Raw genomic sequence first — 26063 nt, 5'->3', positions numbered from 1 at the left:
TTAGCATATAAATAGCAGATGTGATGACGACCATCACAGCTGAGCACGTTTAATTTTTAGTTTATAAGATAGAATGGGGTTTTAAATGCGTTGCCATCAAGCCGCAGAGACAAATGCAGCTTGGAGCTCACTTGTCTGACGAGGCCTTACATCATTTTTTTTTTAAAAAAAGGGAAACACACACATATGAAACTGAACAAAAGTGATTTCTTGGGTGAAAAGTAATGGAGATGGTGCCCCGAGTTAATTAGATCGCACAAAATTTATTTAATGGTCCAGCTGTATCGGGCATGCCTTGGGCGGGCAGACCTGGGAGGTGGCTCTTCCCATCCTTCTCAAGTAATTAGCAACCCACTGCCCTACTTCTGTAAACGGATTACGTTGTATATCTTAGCTGTTTTTATTGCTTGTTTAATTATGATCGCGAAGCCTCATTTTTCTAAATCCTTTTAACTGTGGGCGAGAATCAATTTGTGTGAAACCAGAGGAAAGCCCAGGGCATCCTCCACACCTCCCTGCGGCCTTGGGAGGGTTCAGTTTGGGGCCTAGCCCTCACCCAGACTGTTGACCGCAGGGCTCGGACCGCCTGCCCGGGCCTCCGAGGCCCTGGGACTTGACCTGTTAGGGAGGGTGGGCGCACCCCCGGGGGCGGCCTGGCATGGCCTCCTGGCCCCCAGACGAGGGCGGGCTGCTTTCTCAAGCACGTCTGGTGGTCTTTCTTCCCCATTGGGAAGCTCAGCTCCCAGCGAGCAGCTCTCGAGAACCACTGGCGAGTCTGGCCCCGTTTTGAAGGCCACCCGCCCTCAACCGATTCCTCCCTAGGGCGTGACCTCCTCCTAGGCTCCTTGGGCCCCTCCTCACCCCTGCTCGGCCCGTGGCACCTCTGCCCGCACCCGGTGTGGCGTCGGACCTGATCTGTGACCTTTAACCTCGAGGGGAGGCTGCCACCGCGACTGCCTGGGACCCCTGGGCTGGCCCCTGGAGCACAGGTGGATGCTTTCTCGTGGGCCTCGGTGTCCCCAGCCATGTGCTTGTCGGAGGCCTGGAGAGGACTGTCCAGCCTGAGGGCAGGGGGTTTGCTTCCTCTGAACAGGCCCTTGGCCCCAGGTGTTCCGTCCGCAGGGATCGTGCCTCGGGACATCTTCACTGCTGTTCTCCCGTGCGGGTAGTGTGCCCAGAGCTGGACGCAGAAGGTCCCGCTGTGTGCCCAGGACATCAGAGCCCAGCCCAGCCCGTGTGAACTAGAACTCAAGAATGGGTTCGTTCAAGCTTGAGTTCAGTGTCAGCAGCGAAGCCCTTGCTTCCTTCTGCAGGGCTGTGGTTTGAGGGTCACCCCAGCTGCTGAGGGGTTTAGGACGCGAGCGTGGCAGCGATGGCCAAGGTAGCTCTCGTACGAGGGCCCCGGGGCCGCTCATGGCAAAGCTGTGCCCGAGGACCTGGCCGGGGGCCCTAAGGAGGCAGCTCTTGAGGGCCAGACGGTCTTCCTGGGTGCCATACGGCCTCATGGCCTCATCAGTGAGAATTTAAGAACAGAGGGAGCCAGGGCTTCGTGTTTAATCACGGGGATAAACAACTTTAGTTGGGGAGAGAGAAGGTATAATTCCTAATAGTTAGCTAAGCAGCTAAATATTTTCTAGGAAAGGAAAATTTAATGAAAGTCCCAGGTGAAATTCAAGGGTGTGAGCAATAAGCATAATATCTTATGAAAATGAGCCCCATGTTTAAAGTCTGGCACTACGTGTTATGCATCGTAGCACCCGGTCCACATCTACCTTTTAGAAAATTAAAACACATAAATTCTGTTTAGTGTTTGATACGCACTGCACTAGCCGGGACCGTGATGCCCTAAAACCTTGGGCTGCTTTCCACCTTTCATAAATTCCTGGGTAGGTTCTATACAAAAATAATTTTCAGGTCCGCGGCTCATTGTTATTCAAACGTGATTGATCGTCGTCATTTGCTCAGCTCCGGAGTTAAGTGCCCCTGTCATTTCCAAAGAGTATAATTGGGACGTTTCACAGGTCAGCGGCGGAGACAGGCTTCCCTTTTGATCAGTGTTAGACCGATAACAAAAATTACAGTTTCCAATGATTAATGTCTCCGTGCTTCCCAGACGCACGCTGCGGGTTGTGCCCAAGCTCAGTGCATTTGCATCTGATTAGGCCTTGCGGGCAGCTCCTCCGTGGATTCCGGGTCTGCAGGGCGTGGGGCGTCCCGGTCCTGGCAGTGCCAAGGGCAGCTGCGCCCCGGCTGGCCTCCTGCCCTGGGGGTCGGCGTGCCTGTGTGCCCCTGAGGCGTTGCTGTCGAGATGGGCTCTGGAGGGGGGGGCAAGTCTGATGGATACAACCATTGGTTGCTATCACCCCGACAGTGGGCTGCCTTTCTGGACGTTTCCTTCGGGTGCGCCTGAGAGGCTGGAGGCAGGCAACGCCCCCAAGTGTTTCAGGATGGCGCTGGCAGCGGGGCCGGGCTTCTGGGCGCCTTCCTGCCGTGACCCTCTCAGGAAGGACAGGCCCCACGCCCTGTCCTGGAGTGCGGGGGGTCGTTGAGGATGGGTGAGGGAGAAGGGGAGCAGGAGGCTACTCTGGCCTCGGGGGGGCTGCGCCTCCGGGTCTGAGCAGCATGGGCTGTCGACACCTCATTCATGCTGCACGTGGCCCCAGCACGTTGGCACGTGTGCGAGGCCGTCGGTCATCCTGCTTTTTGGAGGGCCCTCTGGTCCCCACGAGGTGAGCCCTCCGTGCTCAGGGTCCCTGCCGCTCCTACCCAGCTGGGCACTACCCAGGAGGGGGTGGGGGCAGAGGCGGAGGGGACGGATCTTGAACAGAACGCCCTGGGTGGTTCTTGGGTCCCTGGGCTTGAGGGGTGGGGGGGCTCCAGGCACAGCACAGTGACCCTGCCGCGCAGAGCAGCCGGGGAGGTTGGCGTTGTCCAGAGGAAGCTTCCTCTTCGGTGGTTTTTTAACAAGGCGTTTTGAGGGTAGAGTATTCCGGAAGTGCTGTGGTCACAGCGGCACCACTGGATGCCCAGGTGGGGAGCCAGCCCGGGGCAGGACGAGGTGCTTTGGCCTGGCTGGAGCTGGATCAGGGCCGTCATCCAGGCCCTGCCTGTGCGGCTGAGACCTGCCGCTCGTGGGGGCTCTGTGGGCCGAAGCAGTGCCCGTCCGTGCATCTCAGAGGGCCGGCCGGTGGAGGAGCGCGTGCGGCTTGTGTGGTTCAGGGACGGGAGCGGACCTCAAACACGGCCGTCACGGTCGACACTAAACCCCAGCCTGGAGAAAGTCCCCAGAAGCAGGACTGGGGTTGTCCGGGTCTCCGCCTGCGGTGTCCACTCACAGGGCTGGGGGTGTGTTCACAGGCGGCAGCCACGGGAGACAGGGACGAGGACGAGGACGACGAGGACTTCGTGGAGGTCCCGGAGAAGGAGGGCTATGAGGCCTGCATCTCTGAGCACCTGCAGCCTGAGTGTGGTGAGTGGCCGGGTTGGGGCCGGGCGGAGGTCCCGCGCAGGACGCTGCCCTTCGGGGCAGACCTCACGTCCGGCCTGGGGCCCGCCAAGCAGGGAGCTGGCCGTGGCAGGCACCCCGAGTCTGTGCCGCCTGGCCCTGCGGTTCACCGCGTCCCCGCCCGTCGACCCTGCGGAGCCGCTTTCATTGAAAACCACGTGATTCTCATTTCCTGATCGGGGCGCTCACTGGCCTGGGCCCCGCCCCGGGTTCCCGCTGTCCCCTTGGTGGGCAGGCCCTGCTGCCACTTGCTGTGGGTGCAGCCAGGCTGTCCACACACGGAGGCCCCCGACCCACCCCACAGGCCCACACTGAGCCCCCCGCCCTGCAGCTTCAGGCCCCACCACGGTGAGGGGCAGCCCTGCTTGGGGTCACAGAAGTCTCAGCCGTCGGGAGCGAGTCCAGGGTTGGAAGGGCACCCTCAGAGCAGAGAGCGCCTCCTGGGCTTGGGGGTGTTGGGGGCACGCGATGTGGTTCCCGCGGCGGTAGGGCCCTTTGGGCTGGGAGGGAGTCGGGGGGAGGCCACTGCCTCGGTGGGTGGGGGGCAACCACCCACGTTCTCTGGGCTCCCCTGCTGTCCAGTCTCCGTTTCTCAGGGGAGTCACAGGTCAGGCGGTGTCCTCCTTCCCGTTGATGGAGTCGCTGCCTGACGTCTGGCCCAGGAGCAATGACACACCTTGAGAAGGCGTGCTACCCGTGACCTGTCTTTCCCGTGTAGCATTCTTTTCTTTTCCAAAAAATCTCCAAAAGCCTTGACTGCACAGGAGGCATCTCTTGTCCAGAGGAAGCTAATAAAACCAAGATCGCGTGTGGGTTTGTGGCGAAGTGGACAAGTTGATTTGAATCGGAGTGTGTGAGATGAGATGTGAATTTGTTAGTTGAGACGCTCAGGCAGTTAGTTGGAGTGTGAGGACATGACCCGTTAGGCGTGTCACACCAAGTTACCACACCAGCTTCACGGCCCTCCAGTGTTTGGGTCCTGCCGTCTGCGCCACGTGACCCGCCTCCTGCCCTCCCGGCCCCCGCCCCGCCTTCGGTCCCGGCTGCGCCCACCACGCCGTCCCAGCAGTGGGGCTCCTCTGACCACAGGGCCACTCCCCGTGCCCTCTGTTCTGCCTCGTCCTCCAGGTGCCTGGCCTGCCCCCCGCGAGGCCTCGTCCCACACCCGTGAGGCTGCTAGGGGTGCTGGAGGCCCTGGGGTGCCATGACTGCCCTCCCAGGTCTCCCCTGGCCGCCCCGCCTCGAGGGAGCTGCAGCCCCGCCGGGAGGCTCCCAGGTCGCCAGGCACCACTGTGGGTGACCACCTCCAGGTGTCGCCGACCCGCTGCTTGTCTTCCCAGCGGGGCCCCAGGTGTGACAGAGCGGAGCTGAGCCATCCCCTGGTTGTTCGTGGGCCGGGCAGCCTGGGAGCCCTCGCACGACGGGACCTGCTGCGCTCCGGGTCTGTCCTGCGGCAGTGGGGGGCTGGGTGCCGTCCCCCCGTCCCCTGGAGGGGTCTGGGGCCTGGTCTGGAGTGCAGAGCTCGGGGCCGCAGGGCCACTGCAGGAAGTGCTGGGCGCGCCAGTTCATAACTGTAGTTGATAGTCCGTCACTGGTTTTTCAATTAAACTCAGGTGACTCTGCAGTAGATTCGGTCTAAATCCACAGCTGAGGAGACGGGTGCCGGTTTTCCTTCTCATTTCTTTCTCTGAATTTTCACTGAGGGGCTTTTATCTTCCCGTTAATCCTACCATTTCTGTCAGGACGTAATCTCTTTCTCAAATTTACATTTTAATTACAAGGCCAGCTGAACTAGGTAAAATCAATAGTGTCAGGCTCGCAGCCGAACTCCACGCGGAGCCCCCGCCCCTCCATTTCCTGCCATCGATCCCGCCCGCCCCATCTGCTTTAGCGCTGCAGGCACGGAGGTGCCACTTGGTCAGTTTAAACCAGCCCAGGGGCTTTGGGCATTCTCATGACTCTTCCTCAGAGCCACCGAGAGAGCAGATTTGAGCTGAGATCTGTGTTTGAGGCAGACGCCCCACGCGGGTGGGTGGGGCTGGCGGGGTTCGCCGTGACCTGCGACCTCTGGTCTCCCCGGACTCAGTGTTCTCCCCGAAAGCACAGCACCCGGGGCCGGGGGACACGTCTGCTTTTCGGACTTTTACCTTGCAAGTGTGTTAGGGAGATTGAATTTCTATAGCAGTGTGAGAACGGTAGTGTTTTTTTAGTGCTCTGAGTGTTTACCCTGCTTCAACATGCTCACCCATCTTTTTAATGGTTTAAAACAACAAATCAATGGAAAATATATTTCATGCTTGTAACTCTTAGGAATTCTCGTATCGATCTTTGGGTTGCGATTGTAGCCACCTACGTGAGTGCCACAGCGGCCACTTGCCAGTCCCGCCTCCCCGTGTGCGCGCGCCCGTGTCGGGGTCTGCGCCAGCTGCGACCGCTGCATTGTCGGCATGCCGCGTGGGGGCGTCTGGAAGGCTTTGTGACCGGGCCGGCTCCCTGCCGGCCTCCGAGAGCACCCAGGCCTCAGAGCTCAGGGTGCTGCCGGCTGACCAAGGTGGACCCTGCCACGCCAAGTGCTCTGCGCCATGTCCTCCACTCTCAGCCACGGGCACCTGAGAAGCAGGGGTGGACCCCGTACTCTCAGGGCCATGCGCAAACTTGGAGGGCGTCTGGAGCAGGCAGGGCAGGCGTTTTGGTGAAGGGCCTGGGGTAAATGATTTCGGATTTGTGGGCAGGACGAGGCCTCTGTCGCAGCGACTCCCTTGCCGTCATCTACAGAAGCACCAGACAGCACGCTGGCCGTGCACGTGGGCAGGCCACGTGCAGACACCGGGAGGACTTGGCCGCGAGGTCTGCCCGCCCTGCCGCGGAGAGCCCGGAGCTGATGGCGGCCGGAGCCAGCCTTCCCAACCCGTCCTTGTCGCCTTTCTCCCCTCCCGCCCCCTCCCGCTTCCCCTTCCTCCCCCAGGAAGCACTTCCCCTGGCGTCCAGCTCTCAGTGCTGTGTCATTTCCCTTCTGGTTTCTCTCTCTAAGCGGGGGATGTTCTCGAGTCCGTGCACGTGGACGGAGGGATGGAGATGCGCCATCAGGAAGGCCAGGCTCATGGCGTCACGGGCAGTGCTTTGTGTCGGTGTCGGTGCTGCTCTGCTCCCGTGGCGGCTCTTTGGCCCCTGGAGCTGCCTGCCTGGCTGTCTTGTCAGTTTTCCACGTGTCCTGGGAAGGACTTCTTAGACGTGAGGCCCCAGGGTGTCTGTCGTAGAAGCCACGACCTCCCTGACCCTTCGTCCACCCCCACTGGCCAGGGTCTGGCCGGAACTCCCAGGGCGCTCATGAGGCAGAGCCATTCACATCCGTGACACCTTCACACACTCTTCTTATGCAGCTTTTTGATGTAGAACCCAGTTTTTCTTGTGGTGACATCGGCTCAGCTTCCTTCTAGTTCCCGTTGGCACAGCGAGTGTCTTCTCATTTTTATTTTCTTTTATTTTTAGTCTCTGTTAACCTTTTGTTTTAAGTGGTACTTGCCAAAGTGGTAAATTGCTGATTGTTTTTAATTTCATCAGCGTGTCTTTTCGTTGACTTGAATCCATTGAGTTACTACTGTGTTCTCAGCTGGGGTTGCCAGTTTGCTGCACATCTGTTTGCCATTGTTGCTACTGTTTTGTTTTTTTCTTTTCCCTACCTTTTATTTGCTGGGTAAACTTTTTTTCTGCTGGTTTTGAAAGTGTTCGTCCAGTATAAATGAAACGATGAGTATTTTTGCTTCTGATGGTGGTGCTTGCTCGGGAGAGTTGCACTCACACTTCCCCTCGCCATGCACCTCGCAGCACGTCCCTGTGTCCACATCCTGCACAAGATGGGGGACATGCTGGCTCCTGCGCGCTCAGGCCCCCCAGCCTGGCACATGGGGTCGTCCAGGTACCAGCTTACTTCTGATGGTTGTGGGTACTCGGGTTTCGGGAGAGGCGGGAGTGAATCTTACCAAGTCATTTCTTGGCCTTTACTCCCCGTGTCTCGCAAACCCTCCTGAACCTCCAGGTGAGGCTGTGTCCTTCACCTGCATGTAGAAACCTAGCGTAGCTGGGTATAAAATTCCGAGTTTGATTGTTTCCCAGACCTTACACTCACTGTTGTTTTAAAGACACTGGTGCCTGTGGGATGCTTATGGCTTCCAAAGGAAAGCTTCTCAGACCTTTCTGTTCATCTCTCGCATTCCTGAACATCCTTGTAAGTGACTTGCACGTTCTTCCTTCTGTCTCCTTCCTGACACTCAGTGAGCCCCTCGGTCTTCCTCTGATTCCAGGAAGGTTGGGCTCTTTATTTCATCCACTCCAGTTATCTTTCCTCTTTCTGGGGTCCAGTAATGAGGAAGTTGATGCCTGTGTGAATGCCCTTCACGTCTCTGACCAGAGAGAGCTGCCCATGGGTGTGCAGCTGCCGTCCTGTCCTTCAGCCCGGCCTGGAGTCGTCCTCTCCTCTGCTTGCCTGCTGTCTTCGTCTTCCTGGCTCCCTCTCTGTGGGGCCCTGGGGGGGGTCTCCAGCTCCTCTTTCTTTCTCACCTTCCAGATATTTTGTTTCTTGTTCACCTCTTTCTTGGCAGCGGTTCCCTGTCTGGAGGAGAGTTTGGGGAGGGAGGCACTGCCCTTGCTCTCGGGATGGAGTGCCTCTGAGGTCCTAACCCACACCCTGCCCCGTGCCTCCTGGGCAGCCCCTGGCCCAGGTGCCCAACTGGGAGGGGCTGGCAGGGGTCAGGGACAGCCTGGGAATCGGCACAGGTGGACCAGTAGGCCCCAGTAGTGTCAGAGAAGCTGCCTTCCCCCTGCCCTGGGGACCTGGGCACGGACCCTGGCCTGCAGAGGTGGCCTGGTGGCCTTGCCGGTGAGATGCTGGCACTGGGGCCTCGTCTGGCTGGTGGGGCAGGTGCTGTGCTGATGGAGGGTTCGGCGCCCTCACACGTGCTGTGCCGTCACCGTGGGATGGGGACACGGCCCCCTCCAGGGGTCTGTCCGGGGTCTTGGGGATGGTGGCCAAGAGCAGATAACGTCTCTGTCGCAGGGCTGAAGAAAGACCCGGCCACACTGGCCTCGCAGGCGAGGAAGAGAACAGGGAGCAGCGAGGAGGCCTGTGACCCCACCTCTGCGGCCGCCCAGCTGCGTTGGCTCCAGCGCCACTTGCCCCCGGCCTTGCCCCCGAGCCCCAGGTGATGCCCGGACACCCGCCCCTGCCCAGGCAGCCCCGCGTGTGTGCCCCCGGCCGGGCAAGCGCCTGCCAACGTCCGTACTGGGGCGGGGGCTGCAGGGGCCGGGGGTCCTCAGCGCTGGTGTGTAGGCCAGGCCATGGGGGCGGGCCAAGGTTCTGGGGTTCAAGGGGGCAGGCGTCAGGACACCCCTGGGCCCAGCGTGAGGACCGCAGATCTGAGGCCAGCTCCCCTTGTGGTCTTGGGATGGCCAGCCTTTTCGTAGGGCTTCAGTGGCTGCCCTGGGTTCCAGGTCTGAGGTGGCAAAGGTCACAGCCCAGGTGTGTGACCGGGAGCTCCGGGGGGTGTGGAGAGGCAGGTGGCCGAGGCTGGCTTCCGGCACCACATCACTGAATCCTCCTCTGCTGTCTCCAGGGTGCCGCTGGGTCCAGAGGAGGCCGAGAAGCTGGCGGCAGAGCGGGCCCGGGCGCCTGTCGTGCCCTTCGGGGTGGACTTGTGCTACTGGGGCCAAGAGGAGCCGATGGCCGGGAAGATCCTCAAGTGAGTGCGGGCGTCCCGTGGGTCCTGTGGGCCACCCAGCCTGCCCCCGGCCTGGGCTCAGGGGACACACAGCTGGCGCAGAGCCCGGCTCTGCCATGCAGGCCCTCATGCGTCCCACCAAGCGCAGCTCTCGGGCTCTCGTAGGCACGGTGCCCAGGGTCATACAGCCCTGCCCAGAGGCCTGTGGACCTTCTTTGGACCTCCTTGTTACTCCCTGGGGGGATGTCCCCTGTTGTCTGCCCTGGTGGTTGGGCGTCATGACAGACGGCATGAAGGCTTGTCTGCCTAGGACTGGGGTCCGGCCCGGCCCAGCCCACTGCTCCAGGCTCTCCGCCCAGGCCCTCGTCACGACCACCCTCTGGTCCTCTGACTCGGATCTCTGCGGGCCGGGCCTGGGGCTCCGCAAAGAGTTTCCGGGAAGCCATCCCCGTTGCTGCGCTGGACGCTTTCTCTCCAGGGTGGGCACGGGGCGGGGGGTGGGTGGATCTGTTCTCTGTTAACCTCCGTCAGGGAGCCCCTGCCCCGGGTCCAGGCCAGGCTAGGGCGGCGGGCCGCCGGGGTGGGGTGGCTGGCGGTGCCCCCACCGTGCTAAGCGTCCCTGCTCGTCCTGGATGGACTCACAGGCCCAGGGGTGCCCCCTGCTCAGTCGCCCAGGCCAGCCTTGCTGCGGGTGCTGTGGTGGCCACCCCGTGACAGCGCTGAGCATCCGGTCCGTGTGCAGGTCTGACTCTGAGCACCGCTTCTGGAAGCCCCGCGAGGTGGACGCGGAAGTAGAGAGCGCCGCTGTCTCTGAGTCTCTCCGGAGCCGCCAAATCACCTTTGCGGGGCGATTCGAGCCCGTGCAGCACCGGTGCCGTGCCCCCCGGCCCGACGGCCGGCTCTGCGAGCGCCAAGACCGCCTGAAGGTGAGGAGGGTGGAGGGCTGGGCAGTGGGGTGGCCACCTCGGCCAGGCCAGGATGGGGCCGGAGGGAGGCGCTGGGCTCCAGCTTGCTGGTGCCAGGACCTTCCCCCGGGTGGGTGGTCTGACACGTGGGCACAGGGATGGGTTGCTCTGCCCTGGTTCCTACGTCCCCGCCCACATGTGTCTCCTGAGCGCGCTCTGTGCTGGGCTGGGGGTCCACGGAGGCGGCCCTGTGCGCCAGGCGGGGCTTTGGCCAGACTGACACCAGATCTCCCTCCGTTGCCTGGCTCTGTCACGGCTGCGCCCGAGGGCCCCTCCTTTGAGGGGTGTGTGGGCAGAGGGTGGTGTGGGCTGGCCGTCTCCGAGAGCCGTGAAGGTAGGGATGGCCAGTGACCCCCTCCCGCCTCAGAATTGCTCCGTTCTTCGCCTCAGTGCCCTTTCCATGGGAAGATCATCCCAAGAGATGACACGGGACGGCCCCTCCATCCGGAGGACAGGGCCCGCGAACAGAAGCTGCGGCTGCAGAGGCCGGCGGGGCGCCGAGGTAGGTCCGGGGGACGGGGTAAGGGCATCCACGGCGTGGGGGACACCCTGGACCCCGGCAGCCTACAGGGTGGCCCGTGGTTTCCACGGGTGGTCGCCTGCCGCCTCCCGCTCAGTCATAACTCACAAGCGTGCCCGGGACACACTGTCCTCGGGGCTAGCAGGACACTGAGCGCCAGCCTGACCACATTTTCACACGGCTCCTGACGGGCGATGTGGACACACCCACGGCCAGAAACCAGCTTGTCATCGTTTGTTTGGGTTCTGGGTTCTTAAACCTGTTTTTAAGCAAGTGGAAAAACTGAGGCGTGAAAAGTTAACTGGCTGAGCCCCGACCTGCCTCCAGGACGCCAGCTGCCCCCCTCCGTCATCTGCTGTCTTGCAGAGCATGCACGAGGGGCCGGGCAGGAGGGCTGTGGCGTGTGTGGTGTGCGATTTGCGTGCACGTGGACTCTGTGTGCACATGTGTGGGCAGAAGGTGAGGGTCCTGCCCGGTGGTCCCAAGCATCCTTGCTGAGCCTCTGAGCCTGGGGCGCTCTCTTGGGGACCTCCTCAGGGCCCCCGTTTTCCGGCCTGTAGGCTGTTTCGTGCCAGACAGAGAGGGGCTTTCGTGCCAAAGCCACTGAGACGCTGTTCTCCGCCCGTCAGGGAGCTCATCTCATCCTGGCATGTGAGCCGGTGCTGTGTTCTGGCGCGAGCCGCGGGTGGCGGCTGCTTGGCCCCCAGAGGCCCCTGAACAGCGGGCAGGGTGGTGACCCGCAGAAGCGGCATCCCTGGCAGGGCAGCACCCGGGCACGCTTGGGGTGGGGTTGGGGGGGCCCACCAGGGCAGCCCTGACCCGTGTCGACGTCCCGTGGTTTGTCAGATCTGGGCTGGGGTCTGGAGGCCGTGCTGCCTCAGGCCCCTTTTCTTGAAAGAAAGGCCAGACCCACGGTGCAGAGCCCCCCGAGGCAGAAGGCGACTGTGTCTGTAGGGGTGGTGCTAGTGTGGGTCTCAGCTGGCCCGTGTGTCCTCTTTAGCAGGGTTTTTCCCTTTGTCACGAGAGACAAATGTTAGATTTCGGCCTCACACGCAGGGTTGGCGCCTGGAGCCCTGGAGGGCGGTGGGGAGGGGCCCTGACCGATTAATCCGCGGGCGAGGCCTTCCCTGGTGGCCCACACTCGGGAGCAAATTAAGTGCCTATTTTTGTGTCAGCCCTGAAGAGTATCAGGTTCTGCAGCCCTCGGTGACTTGTTAACAACAGGTATCGGGCCGGGGCCGCGGGCCAGCGCTGGCCAGTCAGATGTGAAATAGCATCTCTTTACTAACTACAGTATCGATCCCCGCCTCCCTCACACGCCGGGCAATTTTCTTTTCCCTGGCGCTAACCTCGGTGACAATGCGCGCGGAGCTCCAGGGCCCGTCAGCACGCAGGACGGCCCCGCGGCCCAGCTCTTATTGATTTTTTTCAAAGGCTTTTAAATTGCTCCTTCATTTTACTGAGATGCTCATTTCATCTCTACTGGGTGCCAGCGTTTTTCCGTTGTGTTTAAACAATTGCTCCATTCACCGGGTTCCTAAACTGTGACGCCTTCTCGTTACTGGGGATAAACTGTTTGGACGGTTTCCCTTCATCTTGGATTAATCGCTCCTGTATCTGGAGTGTGCCGCCCCGTATTCCTTCACTTCAGAAATCAACTTGGGGAGGCCTCGCTATCTGTCTGGGCGCGTGGCTTCTCCCTGCTGCTGGACGTGCCCTGCTTGCTGCCCAGCCCCTCTGCCGCAGCCCCCCAAGGGGCTGTTGTTTGCATGGTGGGCGCCATCGGGCTTTGGGGTGTCCAGCCCCCTTCTGCCAGCCAGGGCCTGGGTCCGTAGGTGTGGGCACGTTGGGGGGCTGTGCTGTCACACTCCCGACCAGGGCGGCCTTCCCGAGCCAGCGGGCTAGATGGGGCCTGAATGTCAGGGACCTCCCCCGCCCCAGCAGAAGGAGACTGAGGCGGAAGTCGCTGCCAGGGCAGTGGTGGGTGGAGTTGGGACGCTGGCCTCTGACTCCGATGCCTGTGCCCGCCGCGTTGGGAGACCCCATTTAGACAGTTAACGCTTCCCGTCTTGGCAAACAGGCGCACTGACCTGTCTCTGTTGCAGCCGGGTCTGGTGAGACCAGGCCTTGGGGCTGGGTGACGTTTGTTTCCCTGCGGAGCACCGTCTTCTGACCTGAAGGGCCTGGGCCGTGGCGGGAGGAGCAGGGCCGCCTGCGTGAACCGACACCCTCGTCGCTGGGGCCTGGGGCCAAGTTATCTTTGGACCAGTAAAGAGGCCGTGGCCACCCTGCTGTGCATGCCCTCTGGCCAGCAGATGGGTCCGGAGGCCACGCCTGGGTTCTGGTGGGGCACCGTCAGCCTGGAGGCGGAAGCAGCCTGCGCGTGGCACTGCCCCTGGCTGCCAGCCTCGGTTGCCTTCCTGCCTAAGGGGTCAGTGGAGGCACCCACCTTGGCCTACGGGGGCCTTGCGCCCACTCCTCGGGCAGCCGGCGGCCCTCCCTGCCCCAGTGTCAGGGAGGACTCGGGGCTCAGGTGAGGTCGGCGCCGGGAGTTTTCTGCAGTGTCGGGTGTGTTTGCAGCCTGGCAGGACCCTGAGCTCATGAGGGACGTGGAGGCAGCCACTGGGGTGGATCTCGGCTCGTCCAGGCCCGGTGGGAAGGGCAGGCGGCGGCGGTCCGGCCTCACCGACCTCAAGCGGCAGGCGGACACAGCGCGTGCACGCATCGCCAAGAAGGTCTTCGCCAAGTAAGAGCTCCTCGCGGGGTCCCGCCCTCCACCTCAGGCCCGGTGTTGCTGGCGGCGAGAGTGGAGAGGCCGCCAGCCCGTGCCCCCACCGCCCACCCCCCACCCCGCACCCCACTGCTCTGGCGGCCAGAGGCGCTCCTCGCGGCGCTGCCAGGTGCCCTAGAAGGCGCGAGGGTGTCTGCGCCCAGGCCCCATGGGCGCCGTCCACCCCGGGCAGAGGAGGCGGCGCCAGGGCCCTGCCCGAGTCGGGTGAGCAGGAGGGCGGCTTCCTGAGCACCCGCGCAGAGCCCCCACGGCTCCTCGCCGCTGGCCTGCCGTGTGCGTCTGCATCCAGGGGAGGGCTCGGCCCCCGGGCTCCGGGCATGAGGCTGGCTCCCCGTGGCTCAGCCAGGGGTGATGGTGCCGTGGGTGCTGGCGCCCGGAGGAGCGGGGGCCGGGGGCGTCCTCCGAGGGGCCGGGAGCTGTGGCCGGAGCCTCTGTGATCTGTGAGGGAGGTCGTGCCTGACCCCTGGAGTGGTACCCGTGTCCGGGTCTCCTCAGTGCCAGGCCCCAGCGGCTTCCTCCCAGGCACAGGCGCTACCTCGTCACGGCAGCCAGGCTGGCCGTGAGACACGCGTTCCTCGCCGGGCGTCGGGCTCTGTGCACAGTGGGGCGAAAGCAAGCTGGACTGAGTGGATCCAGCGTGTCTTGACCGCCTCTGCCCACACGCTGCTTCCCGCCCGGTTGCTGGGCAGGTGGCACCCTCGTTCTGGTGTGCACCCTGGTGCTGGCAGGATTCGGGATCCTGGGAGCTGCCTTCAGGGCTCAGGGAGCGACGGGAGAGGTGCCAGGACGCAGCCAAGGCCACGTTTGGGGGCAGAGCCACTCACCGCGGTGTCCGGCTCTGGATGGGGAAGCTCTGGCTATTTCCGAGCTGTGTCACCTGTCCGTAGGGAGCGGACGGGCAGCCGGCCCAGGACCCATGCCTGAGCCCAGCCAGGCTGCAGTCAGCAGCCCAGAGCCCTGGCCGGTGCCTCCCTGATCACGTCTCGCTGTGCTTTCCCTGCAGGGCCGCTGTGCAGAGGGTGGTCACAGCCATGAACCAGATGGACCGGAAGAAGCATGAGAAGTTTGCAAACCAGTTTAACTACGCGCTGCATTAGAGCGCCAGGCCGGGTCCACTCTGGTCGTCAGCTCCTCTTCTGCTGCTGATGAGCTAGGATGGGAAGGCAGACCCGGGTCTGGGCTGTAACAACAGCCACAATTATAGTGTGTATTTAACGTGAAGAAATGGTGCACTTTCTGCTTAAAGCGCCCCAGAGGTGTGGACTCTCCCCTCCTGCGGGGGACCACGGCCATCGCTTACGGGTCTGACTGCCTAGTAGCCTGGGGTGAACTCGGGCAGCCGTGTCCACAGGTGGGTGTCTTGTACAGCCTGTGCCCTCTGTGGTGTGACTCAGGGTCGCTCATCATCCAGGACGAGTGCGCAGCCTCCAGCCCTGCCCCCCAGCCTTCTCCTGCTCGGAGGAAAACCCACATTTCACGTTGACACGAAGGGGAGCCAGCTGTTTGCTCTCAGCGTTGCCAGCTCACAGGCATGCTGGTGGTGGTTCCACGTCAGAATGCAGGGAACTACCTCACTCTTTGTTTTTCTGAAATCCACTTTAGTGAGACGTAACTCACGTACCGTAACGTTCACGCCTTTGAAGTGTAGGGTTCGGTGATGTTAACACACACTCACAGTGTTGTACAATCTCCACCCCTGTCTAGTTCCAGAACTTCTCATCACCCTAAAAGAAGCCCTGCTCCCAGCCCCGGCTCCCTCTGGCCTCCTGTATCTGGATTTGCCTTTGCTGGACATTTCCTGAGAATGGAGTCATAGCAGCCTGTGGCCCTTTGTGTCTGGCTGCCTTCACTTAGCACAGCGTGTTCAGGGTTCTTCCCTGCTGGGGCCTCTGTCCGTGCTTCATGCCTTTTTATGAGCGGATAACTCACCCCTGTAGGAACATACTGCACTTTGTTTATCCGTTCATTGTGGGCATTTGGGTTGTCTGCACTTCGGGGTGATTGTGGATGATGTTGCTGTGGCCACTTGTGTACGGGTTTTTGCGGGGGCATATATTTTCATTCCTTTTGGGTTTATACCTACAAGTGGAATGGCTGGGTCACGTGGTAGCTCTGTGTTTAACTTACTGATTGAATTGCCAAAACATTTTCCAAAGCAGCTGCACCGTTTTCTATCCCCACCAGCAGTGTATTAGGGTTCTCGTTTCTCCATGTTCTTGCCAACATTTGCTTTTATCAGTCTTTTTAATTTTAGCCATCTTAGTGGGTATGGAGTGGTGTATCATTGTGGTTTTGATTTGACTAATGATATTGAACATCTTTTCATGTGCTTATTGGCCATTTGTGTATTTTCTTTGGTGAAACATCTAGATCCTTTGCCCATTTTAAATTGAATTGTTGTTTTGAGTTGTAAGAGTTCTCTATATATTCTGGATACTAGATCCTTATATGATTTGCAAATATTTTCTCCCATTCTGTGTTTTCACTTTCTTGATCGTATTCTTTGAAACACAAAAATTATGAATTTTGATGATACCCAATATATCTATTTTTCCTTTTGTCACTTGTGATTTTGGTGTCATATCCAAGCAGCTGTTGCTTACTCCAAGGTCATGAATATATACTCTTATGTTTTCTTCTAAGAGTTTTAAGATGTAGCTGTTCATTTTAGGTCTTTGGTCCATTTTGAGTTAATTTTTTTTTTTAATTTTATTTATTTATCTTTTATTTATTTATTTTTGGCTGTGTTGGATCTTTGTTGCTGCACATGGGCTTTCTCTAGTTGTGGCGAGCGGGGGCTATTCTTCATTGCAGTGTGCGGGCTTCTCATTGTGGTGGCTTCTCTTGCTGCGGAGCACAGGCTCTAGGCGTGCTGGCTTCAGTAATTGTGGCTCGCAGGCTGTAGAGCGTAGGCTCGGTAGTTGTGGCTCGTGGTCTCTAGAGCACAGGCTCGGTAGCTGTGGCACACGGGCTTAGTTGCTCCGTGGCACGTGGGATCTTCCCGGACCAGGGCTCGAACCCGTGTCCCCTGCATTGGCAGGCGGATTCTTAACCACTGCGCCACCAGGGGAGCCCCATTTTGAGTTAATTTTTGTCTGTGCTTCATTCGTGTGGATATTCAGTTGTCTCAGCATCATTTGTCGAAAAGATTATTCTTTCTTCCATTAAATTGTCTGCACTTTTCTTGATCATCAATTGACAATAAATGTGTGAATTTATTTCTGGACTCTCACTTCTATTCCCTTCACCTATATATCCTATGCTACTGCTACAATGTCTTGATTAATGTAGCTTTATGGTAAGTTTCGAAATCCTCCAACTTTGTTCTTTTTAAACATTGTTTTGGCCATTCGGGGTCTTTTGCATTTCCAAACAAATTTTTGAGCCACCTCACGTGTCTGTCGCTGTTGCTAAAAATAAAGGGTAATGGAATCTCAAAAATGAATGAATGAATGAATGAATTTGTGCCACCAAAAAAAAAAAAGGGGGGGGCATCTGAGATTTTAGGGATTGTGTCGACCCTAGAGATCACTTTGGAAAGTATAGCTGACCTTTGAAAAGCACAGGTTTGAACTACACAGGTCCACTTACACAAGGACTTTTTCAGCAGTAGATACTGCAGGGCCGCGTGAGCCGTGGCTGGTTGACTCCTTGGAGGAGAACCACAGACGCAGGGGCTGACGGTGCGGTTACACGTGGATTTTTGACTACATGGAGGGTAGGCTCCCCTAAACCCTGAGATGTTCAAGGGCCAAGTGTAATGTCATTTTAATATTAAATTTTCTAATTAGTGAACTTACTATCTTTCCATTTATTTAGGTTTTCTTTATATTTTCTCCGTGTTTTGTAGTTTTCAGTATACAAGTTTTGCATTTATTTTGTTAAATTTATTCTTAAATGTTTTATTCTGTTTGATGTCATTGTAAATGCAACTCTTCTCTGAATTTCATTTTTGGATTGTTCATTGCTAATGCATAGAAATACAACTACTTTTTGTATGTTGGTCTTATATCCTGAAACCTTGCTGAACTCACTTATTAGTTCTAATAGTTGTGTGTGTGTGTAGATTCCTTAGGATTTTCTATACACACTATCATGTCATCTGCAAGAGAAAGTTGTATTTCTTTCTTTGCAATTTGGATTCCTTTTATTTCTTTGTCTTGCCTAGGTGCTCTGGCTAGAGCCTCAGTACAGTGCCAGATAGAACTGGGGAGAGCAGACATCCTTGTCTTGTCCCTGATCTGAGAGGAAAAGCTTTCAGTCTTTTACCATTGAGTGTAATGGTAGCTGGGTTTGTAGATGGCCTTGTATCAGATTGAGGAAGTTTCCTTATGTTCTTAGTTTGTTGAGTGTTTTTGTCATGAAGGGAGTTGAATTTTTGTCAAATGCACTTTCTACATCTATTGAAATGATCGTGTGGTTTTGGTCCTTTATTCTTTTCGTGTGGTGTGTTACGTTAAGTGTTTTTCATATGTTGAACCACACTTGCATTCATGGGATAAATCCCACATGGTCAGTTTCAGTAGTCTGTATATTTCTAGGAATTTGTCCATTTCATCTAGGTTATTTGTTATCGTTTGTTGACATACAGTTGTTCATAGCATTACTTTATAGTCATTTTTATTTCTGTAAGGTTGATAGTAATGTCTCTTCTATCATTCCTGATTTTAGAAATCTGAGTCTTTCATTAATTTTCTTGATTAGTCTAGCTAAAGGGTTATCAGTTTTACTGATCTATTCAAAGTTGTTTTTCTCTATTATTTTTCATTTTTTACTTAATTTCCACTCTAATCTTTATTATTTCCGTTGGGTTGCTTTGTGTTTAGTATTTTTCATTCTTTTTCTAGTTTCTTAAGTGGAAGTGTAGCTTATTGATTTGAGATCTATCTTCTGTGTAACGTAGGTGTTTACAGGTGTAAATTTTCATCTGAGGATTGCTTTAGCTTCATCCCATACGTTTTGGTATGTTGTGTATCCATCTTTATTTATCTCAAAAGTATTTTCTAACTTCTCTTGTGATTTCTTATTTTACCCATTTTTTTTTAAATTATTAGCACCTTTAATTATTATTTATTTATTTATTATTATTTTTTGGCTGTGTTGGGTCTTCGTTTCTGTGCGAGGGCTTTCTCTAGTTGCGGCAAGTGGGGGCCACTCTCCATCGCGGTGCACGGGCCTCTCACTATCGTGGCCTCTCTTGTTGCGGAGCACAGGCTCCAGACGCACAGGCTCAGTAGTTGTGGCTCACGGGCCTAGTTGCTCCACGGCATGTGGGATCTTCCAGACCAGGGCTCGAACCCGTGTCCCCTGCATTGGCAGGCAGATTCTCAACCACTGCGCCACCAGGGAAGCCCCTTACCCATTGTTTATTTAGGAGTTTGTTGTTTAATTTCCACATACTTGTGAATTTCCCAAATTTCCTTCTGTTATTTGATTTCTCATGTCATTCTGTGTAGCCAAAGAACACATTTTGTGTGATTTCAGTTCTTTAAAATTTGAGACTTACGATCTATCCTGGAGAGTGTTTTATGTGCAGCTGAGAAGATGAGTATTCTGCTGTTGATGGGTGTCCTGTAGAGTCTGTTAGGTCTAGCTGGTTTATAGTGTTGTTTAAGTCTTCTTTTCCTTATTGATCTTTACCCCAGCAGTTAAATCCATTATTGGAAGTGGGGTATTGAAATCTCCAATTATTATTGTTAAATTATTTATTTCTCCCTTCTCTGTCAGTTTTTGCTTTGTGTATTTTAGGGCTCTGTTAAGTGCCTATATGTTTATACTTCTTATTTCTTCCCGATGGGTTGACCCTTTATAGCGCAGCCTTCTCTGTCTCTAGTACTAAACAGTTTTTGCCTTAAGGTCTCTTTTGTATGATGTTAGCATAGGTTTTGGTTGTTTGCATGGTATATCCTTTTCCAGCCTTTCACTTTCATTGTATCTCTGAATCTAAAGTCTTTCTTATGGACAGCATATATTTGATCATGTTTTTAAATCTGTTCTACCAAGTCTCTGCTGCGTGAGTGGAGCGTTTAATCTATTTACCGTTAATGTAATTGCTGATAAGGTAAGATTTATGTCTGCCATTTTTCTATTTTTCTACATGTCTTTTTAAATCTTTCTTCCTCTGTTACCTTTTTTTCTTGTGGCTGTTTAATTCCCTTGTAATACTTTAATTCCCTTGTGTCTCTACCACTATTTTTTAAGTAATTTTTTTCAGTGGTTGCTTTGAGGACTACGATGAACAACTTAATACAATCTAGTTTGGATAAATAACAACTTAATTTCAGTAATGTACAAAAACTGCTCCATTAGAGCTCTGTTTCCTTCCAGCTCTTTTCTGCTGTTTTTGTCATACAAATTACATCTTAATAGATTGTAAGCCCATCAACATAGTTTTGTAATTATTGCTTTATGTAGTTGTCTTTTAAATCAGATAGGAAAAGAAAAGGTTTACAAACATAAGCACATTTATACTATCTCTTATCTGGCTCTGTAGTTCCCTTTCCCAGTGCCCTAATTTCTCTTTGAGGATTTGAATCTGGTATCTTTCACTTCAACCTGAAGCACTCCCTTCAGTGTCTCTTGTAGGGCAGGTCTGCTAGCAGTGAAGTCTCTTCATTTTTGTCTCTCTGGGAATGGCTTCATTTCTCCTTCGTTTTGAGGAATAGTTTTGCTGGATGCAGAATTCTTGGTTTAACAGTCTTTTTCTTGCAACACTTTGAGTGTGTCATCCCACAGCCTCCTGGGCTGCAGGGTTTCTGGAGAGAAGCTAGCTGTTAGTCTTTGGAAAGAAGTCTTGAACACGAGTTGGGTTTTTAATTGCTGCTTTCAAGATGCTCTGTTTGTCTTTATCCTCTGACTGTTCTAACCACGAAGTGTCTAGTTAAGGTCTCTGTGTGTGTCCTGCTTGGAATTTGTTGAGCTTCTTGGTTGTAGAGATTGTTTCTCATCTAACTTGGCCGCTATTTCTCCTAAGATTCTTTCTGCCTTGTTCCCTCTCTCCTCTCCTAGGACTCCCATCATGTATACACACTTGGTTGATGGTATCCATTGGCCTCTGAGGCCTGTTCATTTTTCTTCGTTCTTTTTTCTGTGTCTCAGACTGGACCTGTTGACTTATCTTCAAGGCAGCTTAGTGATTAGCTAGTGATTGGACAGAGATTTCCTTAAATGCTTTGATCCAGTGAGTCTGGCGGTTTTCCGACTAGCTGTGTGTGCGTGTGTCCGTGTGTTGGGCACACCTTCAGTGCTCTGCCAGCCAGTTGCTGACTCTGCCTTGGCTCTCAGTTGATGAACGTTTTGGTCTTTGCTCCATGGGAAAGTAGCATGTTATAGTTTTAATTGACGTTTCTCTTAGGAGTGAGAGCAAGCATTTTTCATAATGTTAAAGCGTTCATTGTTTATCCTTTTCTGTGAATTGTATTCCATACCCTTTGCCCATTTTTCTGTTAGCTTATCGGTTTCTTATTAAACTGTGGGAGCTCTTTATTCAGTAACAAGCTGTACGTGATGAGTCACAAATGTTTCCTCATTTTATCTTCTGACTTTGCTTATGTTGTTTTCCGCCATGTAGATTTTTTATGTAGTTGAATTTAACCAACCTTTCATGGCTTCTGAGTTTTGTATTCCTTCCCCACTCAAAGATTGTATTAAAAAATTCTTCCATCTTTTCTTCTAGTAGTTTTATAGGTTGCATTTTCATGTTTAAGTCACTGATCTGCTTACCATTTATTTTGATATAAAATATGGCTCTGGAAATTCAGTTTTTTATTTTAAATACCCATCCAGGTGTCCCAACACTAGTAATGAAATCATTTGTTTTTGCAAATTTAAAATACTGCCATTATCATTTGTTAAAGTCCCTACGTACAGTGGTTCTATTTCTGAACTTTGTTCTATCTCATCAGCTCGTCTGCCTATTTATATATCATCATACTGTTTTAATTACTGTGCCTTGGTAGTACATGCCTATGTCAAAGACCTCTTATATTTCTGTTCTCTTTTGTATAACTTCAGGTAAAGTTAGATAACTAGTGTTTTTATAAAATTTAATTCATGACCGATTTGTGACTGGTGCTCTTTGCATCGTATCTTTTAATGAATCTCCATGAGTGTTTATTAAGACAAACCTACAGGTCCACGTGTTTCTGGCTGGCGGGAGCAGCAGTGGGAGCTGGGCTGGCCCTTCTGGCCAGTGGGGCCCAGTGGACCGTACCTCGGGGAGCGGGCTCCACCATGCTGAGCCCGGGCACCCAAGAAGTGACTTGGTGCTGAGGGGGTCCTGGGTGGGTCCCACTTTCCTCAGAGGCCCCAGAGGAAGCTGCACCCCCTCCCTCGGTGCCCTCAGTGCCCCCCCCTTCCCACCTGTCTTGTCACGTGCTGCTCGGGACCCCATGAGTCAGGGAGGGGCAGGGGGGCCTGGGACAGCCTGGGCAGTAGGTGGGTTTGGAGCCAGCAGGGGAAGGCTACACCCCGAGTGCCTTGAGGAGCCCACCTACATGTGGGAGAGCAGGGTGCCCCAGTGAGGACCTGGCAAGCAAGAGCGGGACTGCCTGGGGCGGGGTGGGGTTCCAGGGCCTCCCAAGGCCGTGTAGCAGGGCGGCGTCAGTGCTGGCGTTTGGGCTCGGCAGGTTCTCGTCAGGAGGGCGGGAGCAGTGAGTGGGGAGTCCCTGTCAGCGCGGGTGGTGTGGGGCAGTGCGGGCAGGGCTGGTGGGAGCGGGTCCTCGTGTGGCGCTGAGAGCTCTGGCTCCAGCCTGGGACCATGGGGGCTGCCGTGGGGTGCGGGGTGGGATGGTGCTGTGCCCTGGTCCAAGGCAGACTGGCTGGGCCGGCCCAGGGAGTGGCGGAGGGACGGCAGGAGGGAGGACTGGCAGGGCTGTTACAGCGGCAGTCAGAGCTGGCTGCACAGAACGGAAAACTCTGAGTAACAGTGGCTTGTGAACACAAGGCTTTAAATGTGCTTCTGTCCTAAGGTGGTGCCCAGGCTGGGGAGGAGGCCGCACGGAGCCATTGGGCCTCATCCCTTCCCAGTATCAGAGTACAGGGCCTGCATCCCCAAGGCTACCTCTTGGCCCAAGGTGGCTGCTGGAGCTCCAGCCATCACTGGGTCTGCAGAAGAGGGGCAGGGGGTGTGTGCCTTGGGCTCAGCCATTTCCTGTGAGGAGCCTCCCTGGGAACCCCTCCAGCAACATACACTCTGCTCATGCCAACTGGGCCAAACCTAGTACATGGCATTGTCCAGCTGCCCAGAAAGCAGGAAAAGTTGTCTTTGGGGATGGGTGCCCAGCTGCCATCAGCCCTGTGTCCTGGCAAGAGGGAGAACAGGTCAGTGCCCAGCAGGGGCTTCTCCAAAGGGGGCCACCACATGGGTCTGGTATGGGGTGGGACATGGCACCCGGAATTGTGGCCTGCCTACAGGGGATGTGGCCATGGAAGGGACGGGACTTCCCCCCGCTACCCCGTGGACCTGTGTGCCTCAGCTCTGCACCCTCCCCTTGAGTGACGGTCCCTGCATCCCTGAGAATGACCTGTTTGATTCCTCCCCACCCCCTCCCTGCTACTACTCCCCTGCCTGCCCCCAGGTGCCCCGAGTTGTCTGTCCAGCCTTGCCCTTCCCCATGGAAACATCACACCCTCCAGGAAGCCGCACATGGCTGGGGAAGGTCCGTCAGCTGAGTGACACTTCAGTGGCCCAGGATGGAGACCTGGGTGCCACCCTGGGATGGGGGATGTGGTAGGTCACGCTGGCTGACCTGGAGCAAAGGGTGGGAACGGGGGAGGGGCACAGGAGGCTGAGTGATGGGCCAGCACCACTGGCCTGGGGAGGGCTGGGGGGCCTGGAGAGGGGGCCACAGGAGAGCTGCCATGTGGAGGGGGGACAGAGCAGGAGTTCAGTGTGTCCTGGGAGGGGAGTGAGGTGCGGCTGGGGGCACGTATGAGATGGGGAAGAGCTGGGCTTGGCCCTTGGGGCTCATCCTTGCCTCTGCAGGACAGGGGTGGGCGCAATGGGTCCCCCCGAGCTTTGAAAAGGAATCGGCAGCGTCCGTGGCAGGAAGAAGCAGCAGCAGACCTGGCAAGGGAGCAGGATGGGCTATGGGCAGGCAAGAGGGTGGTGTGATGGGCGGGGGGAGGGAAGCCAGCGTAAACAGCTCTTTTGGTAACTTCGGCTCTGAAAGGGGGCCACACTGCAGGCAACCGGGAAGCAATCCCGGGTCAGGTGGAGACACTAGAGCGTATTTGGACTCCAGTGCAGCCCGGCAAGGAGGGGTGGAGGGCCTGGGGCTGTGCCAGTCCTCATGGCCCTGACACCAAAGTGGGACTGTGGGGGGACAGGGATGAGGTGCCAGCAGGGCCACCATTGAAGGGGGAGGGGAGGGCTGCGGCAGGATGGGCAGGTGGCATGAGCCTGCCGTGGGGGTGGGGCGGTGGGCACTGGGGGTCCTGAGCAGGGAAGTGAGTACAGTGGGCCAGGGGTAGGCTGCAGTCCCGGTGAGTGTCCCCTGAGGGTGTGGCCGTGACTGGGTAAGGCTGAGGGTCCCCAACATGCCCAAACGGAAGAAAGCTGGTTAAAGTTAAGTGGGGCAGGCAGGCAGGGAAACGGGTGGAGCTGCTAGGGTGCTCTGCAAGGGTGGCAGGTCTGCTAGTAGCCCCCGCACCCACTCCCCTTTTTACCAGGAATGAGAGCGCATCTGCTAGAAAAACTGCATTTCCCAACCTCCCTCGGCTAGGAGTGGTCATGTGACCAAGTTCTGGCCAATGAGGTGTGAGCAGCTGTTACATGGGCTTCTGGAAATCGCCTTAAAAGGAGGCAGTTGTGCCCCTCTTCTCTCTTCCTGTTTGCTGCCTAGAACGTGGATGTGATGGCTGGAGCCTCACCCTCTATATGGGTCCATGAGGATGAGGGCCCAGCCCAGCCAGGATGAGGCAGTGGAGAGCTGGACAGAGCAGGTTCTCCAAGGACCCTGGGAAGGTGTCCTAGCTGCCCAGGGCTGCCAAAGGCCAGCATTCCCTCACACAAGAAAAAATAAACAATCTCCTTTCAACTTCTGTTCATTCAGATTTTCTCTTTCATGCAACCAAAGCCTAACTCACAGCAAGGGACCACAGCCAGCCAGCTGTGGGCTGGGCACAAGGAGGGGAGGAGGGCAGGGCTCAGCAGTCCCTGGGCAGGAGACTGGGGGGCAGTGTGGGGAGGGGAGCCCCCCAGGGAGGGCTCTGGGTGTCTGTGCTTGTCCGGGCTCGTACCTGCAGGGGCTGTGTCTTGCTTGCTCCTTCCACATGATGGAAACTACTTCAATACCATTCTGGGATTGGGGGTGGATGCTGTCTGGGGCCAGGGCTGGTCCTAGGGGCTGGAGGAGGGCCTTCCCAGAGTACATGAAGATCCTGGGGCTGTGCCAGTCCTCATGGCACTGACACCAAAGTGGGACCATGGTGGGGGCAGGGATGAGGTGCCAGCAGGGCCACCACTCCCCTCTGCTTCCAGCTCAGGAACCCCAGGCTGAGAACTGGGCAGGCAGGGTCCTCTCATGGCCTATTGGGAGCAAGGGTGGCAGGGCCAGCTGGAGGGTCCCTGGGGAAGCAGCCAGAGGAGCCTGCGCCCCCAAGTTCCCCAGGTACGTGGCGGATTCTGAGGACCTGATAGGAGAGTGAGCGGGAGGGCTGGGGTGGGAGCTGGGCCTGTGGGCACCTCCAGGAGGGAGCAAGGGCACCCAGGCCGGGGTCAGGGCCTGTTTCTTCCCATGTGACCATGTACAGATACCCGTAGCTCGGATGCCACTTGGGTGTGGGGAGGCTCAGATGGGCTGACACAGGGCCCAGCACATGGTAGGCATGCACCAAAGAGAGACTGGAGGGGCCCAGGGAAGTGACAGGGAGCCGTCCCCACTCCCGCAGCAGGGCCTGCACAGGTGCTCAGAGCGGCCCAGTGTACGCCTAGTGTGTGGGCCAATCACGGCTGTGGTATCAGCTCAGGGCTGAGTCTTCGAGCCTGGAGGTGGAGCCGGGCGGGCAGGGGGCGTTGATTCCCTGCCTCATGGCTTCCAACGGCCCCCTGCACCCATGTCCTGAGCCAGGGTTGATTGATGTTGAAGGGTCCAGCGGTGTGGCCGCCTTGTTTCTGGGCGACCTTGGTGAGTGAGGGCAGGATGTGGGATGGGGAAAGGGAGGAGGCCGGAGCTGTCGGGTCTCGAGTCGGAAACTCCCTCCCTCTTCCTCCCGCCCGCCCCACCGTGGACAGCGTTGCAGGACCAGGCCTCGTGGAGGGTCGGGAGCACCGGTCTTCCCTGACCTCTCCCTCTGTTCCAGCAGGTTCCGGCCCAGCAAGGTGGGCTTAGGGGAGGCAGGGGACCCCTGCGGGACAGGTCCGGCTCCTGCAAGGTCCTGATGGTTTGCCCTCCTCTGGCCTCTCCCCCCAGCTCCTGGAAGTGGAGGCTGTGGCTTCTTGCTTGGCAGCCCCTGGCATCCTGTTGGGGCTAAGTGCACAGTAATGCTGATGATTTGAGGCCAAGAGCCTTCTGGAACCTTCTGGAGCCTTCTGGGGCTCCTCTGTCAGCTGTCTACAGCCTGGAGG

General features: G+C 56.5%; 1 protein-coding gene across 3 annotated transcripts in view; it reads left to right on the top strand.

Moving 5' to 3' along the window:
* UVSSA (UV stimulated scaffold protein A) overlaps positions 1–21555 on the top strand; it is a 33569-nt gene extending 12014 nt beyond the window's left edge. For 2 of the 3 annotated variants that reach the window (XM_082464082.1, XM_082464084.1), the window contains exons 8-15: positions 3358–3469; positions 8559–8703; positions 8955–9020; positions 9115–9240; positions 9962–10145; positions 10575–10686; positions 13285–13450; positions 14499–21555. In XM_082464082.1, the coding sequence (XP_082320208.1) occupies positions 3358–3469; positions 8559–8703; positions 8955–9020; positions 9115–9240; positions 9962–10145; positions 10575–10686; positions 13285–13450; positions 14499–14592 (1005 nt within the window). In that variant the 3' untranslated portion in view covers positions 14593–21555. The remainder of the gene's footprint in view (positions 1–3357; positions 3470–8558; positions 8704–8954; positions 9021–9114; positions 9241–9961; positions 10146–10574; positions 10687–13284; positions 13451–14498) is intronic. The other variant, XM_082464083.1, reaches the window with a different exon arrangement.
* The last annotated feature ends 4508 nt before the right edge of the window (positions 21556–26063 follow it).

The sequence above is a fragment of the Balaenoptera physalus genome (genome assembly GCF_965194825.1).
Source record: "Balaenoptera physalus genome assembly, chromosome: 5".
Lineage (NCBI taxonomy): Eukaryota > Metazoa > Chordata > Mammalia > Artiodactyla > Balaenopteridae > Balaenoptera > Balaenoptera physalus.
Note: the sequence above shows the minus strand (reverse complement) of the source record. Positions and strands in the feature narration are given on the sequence as shown.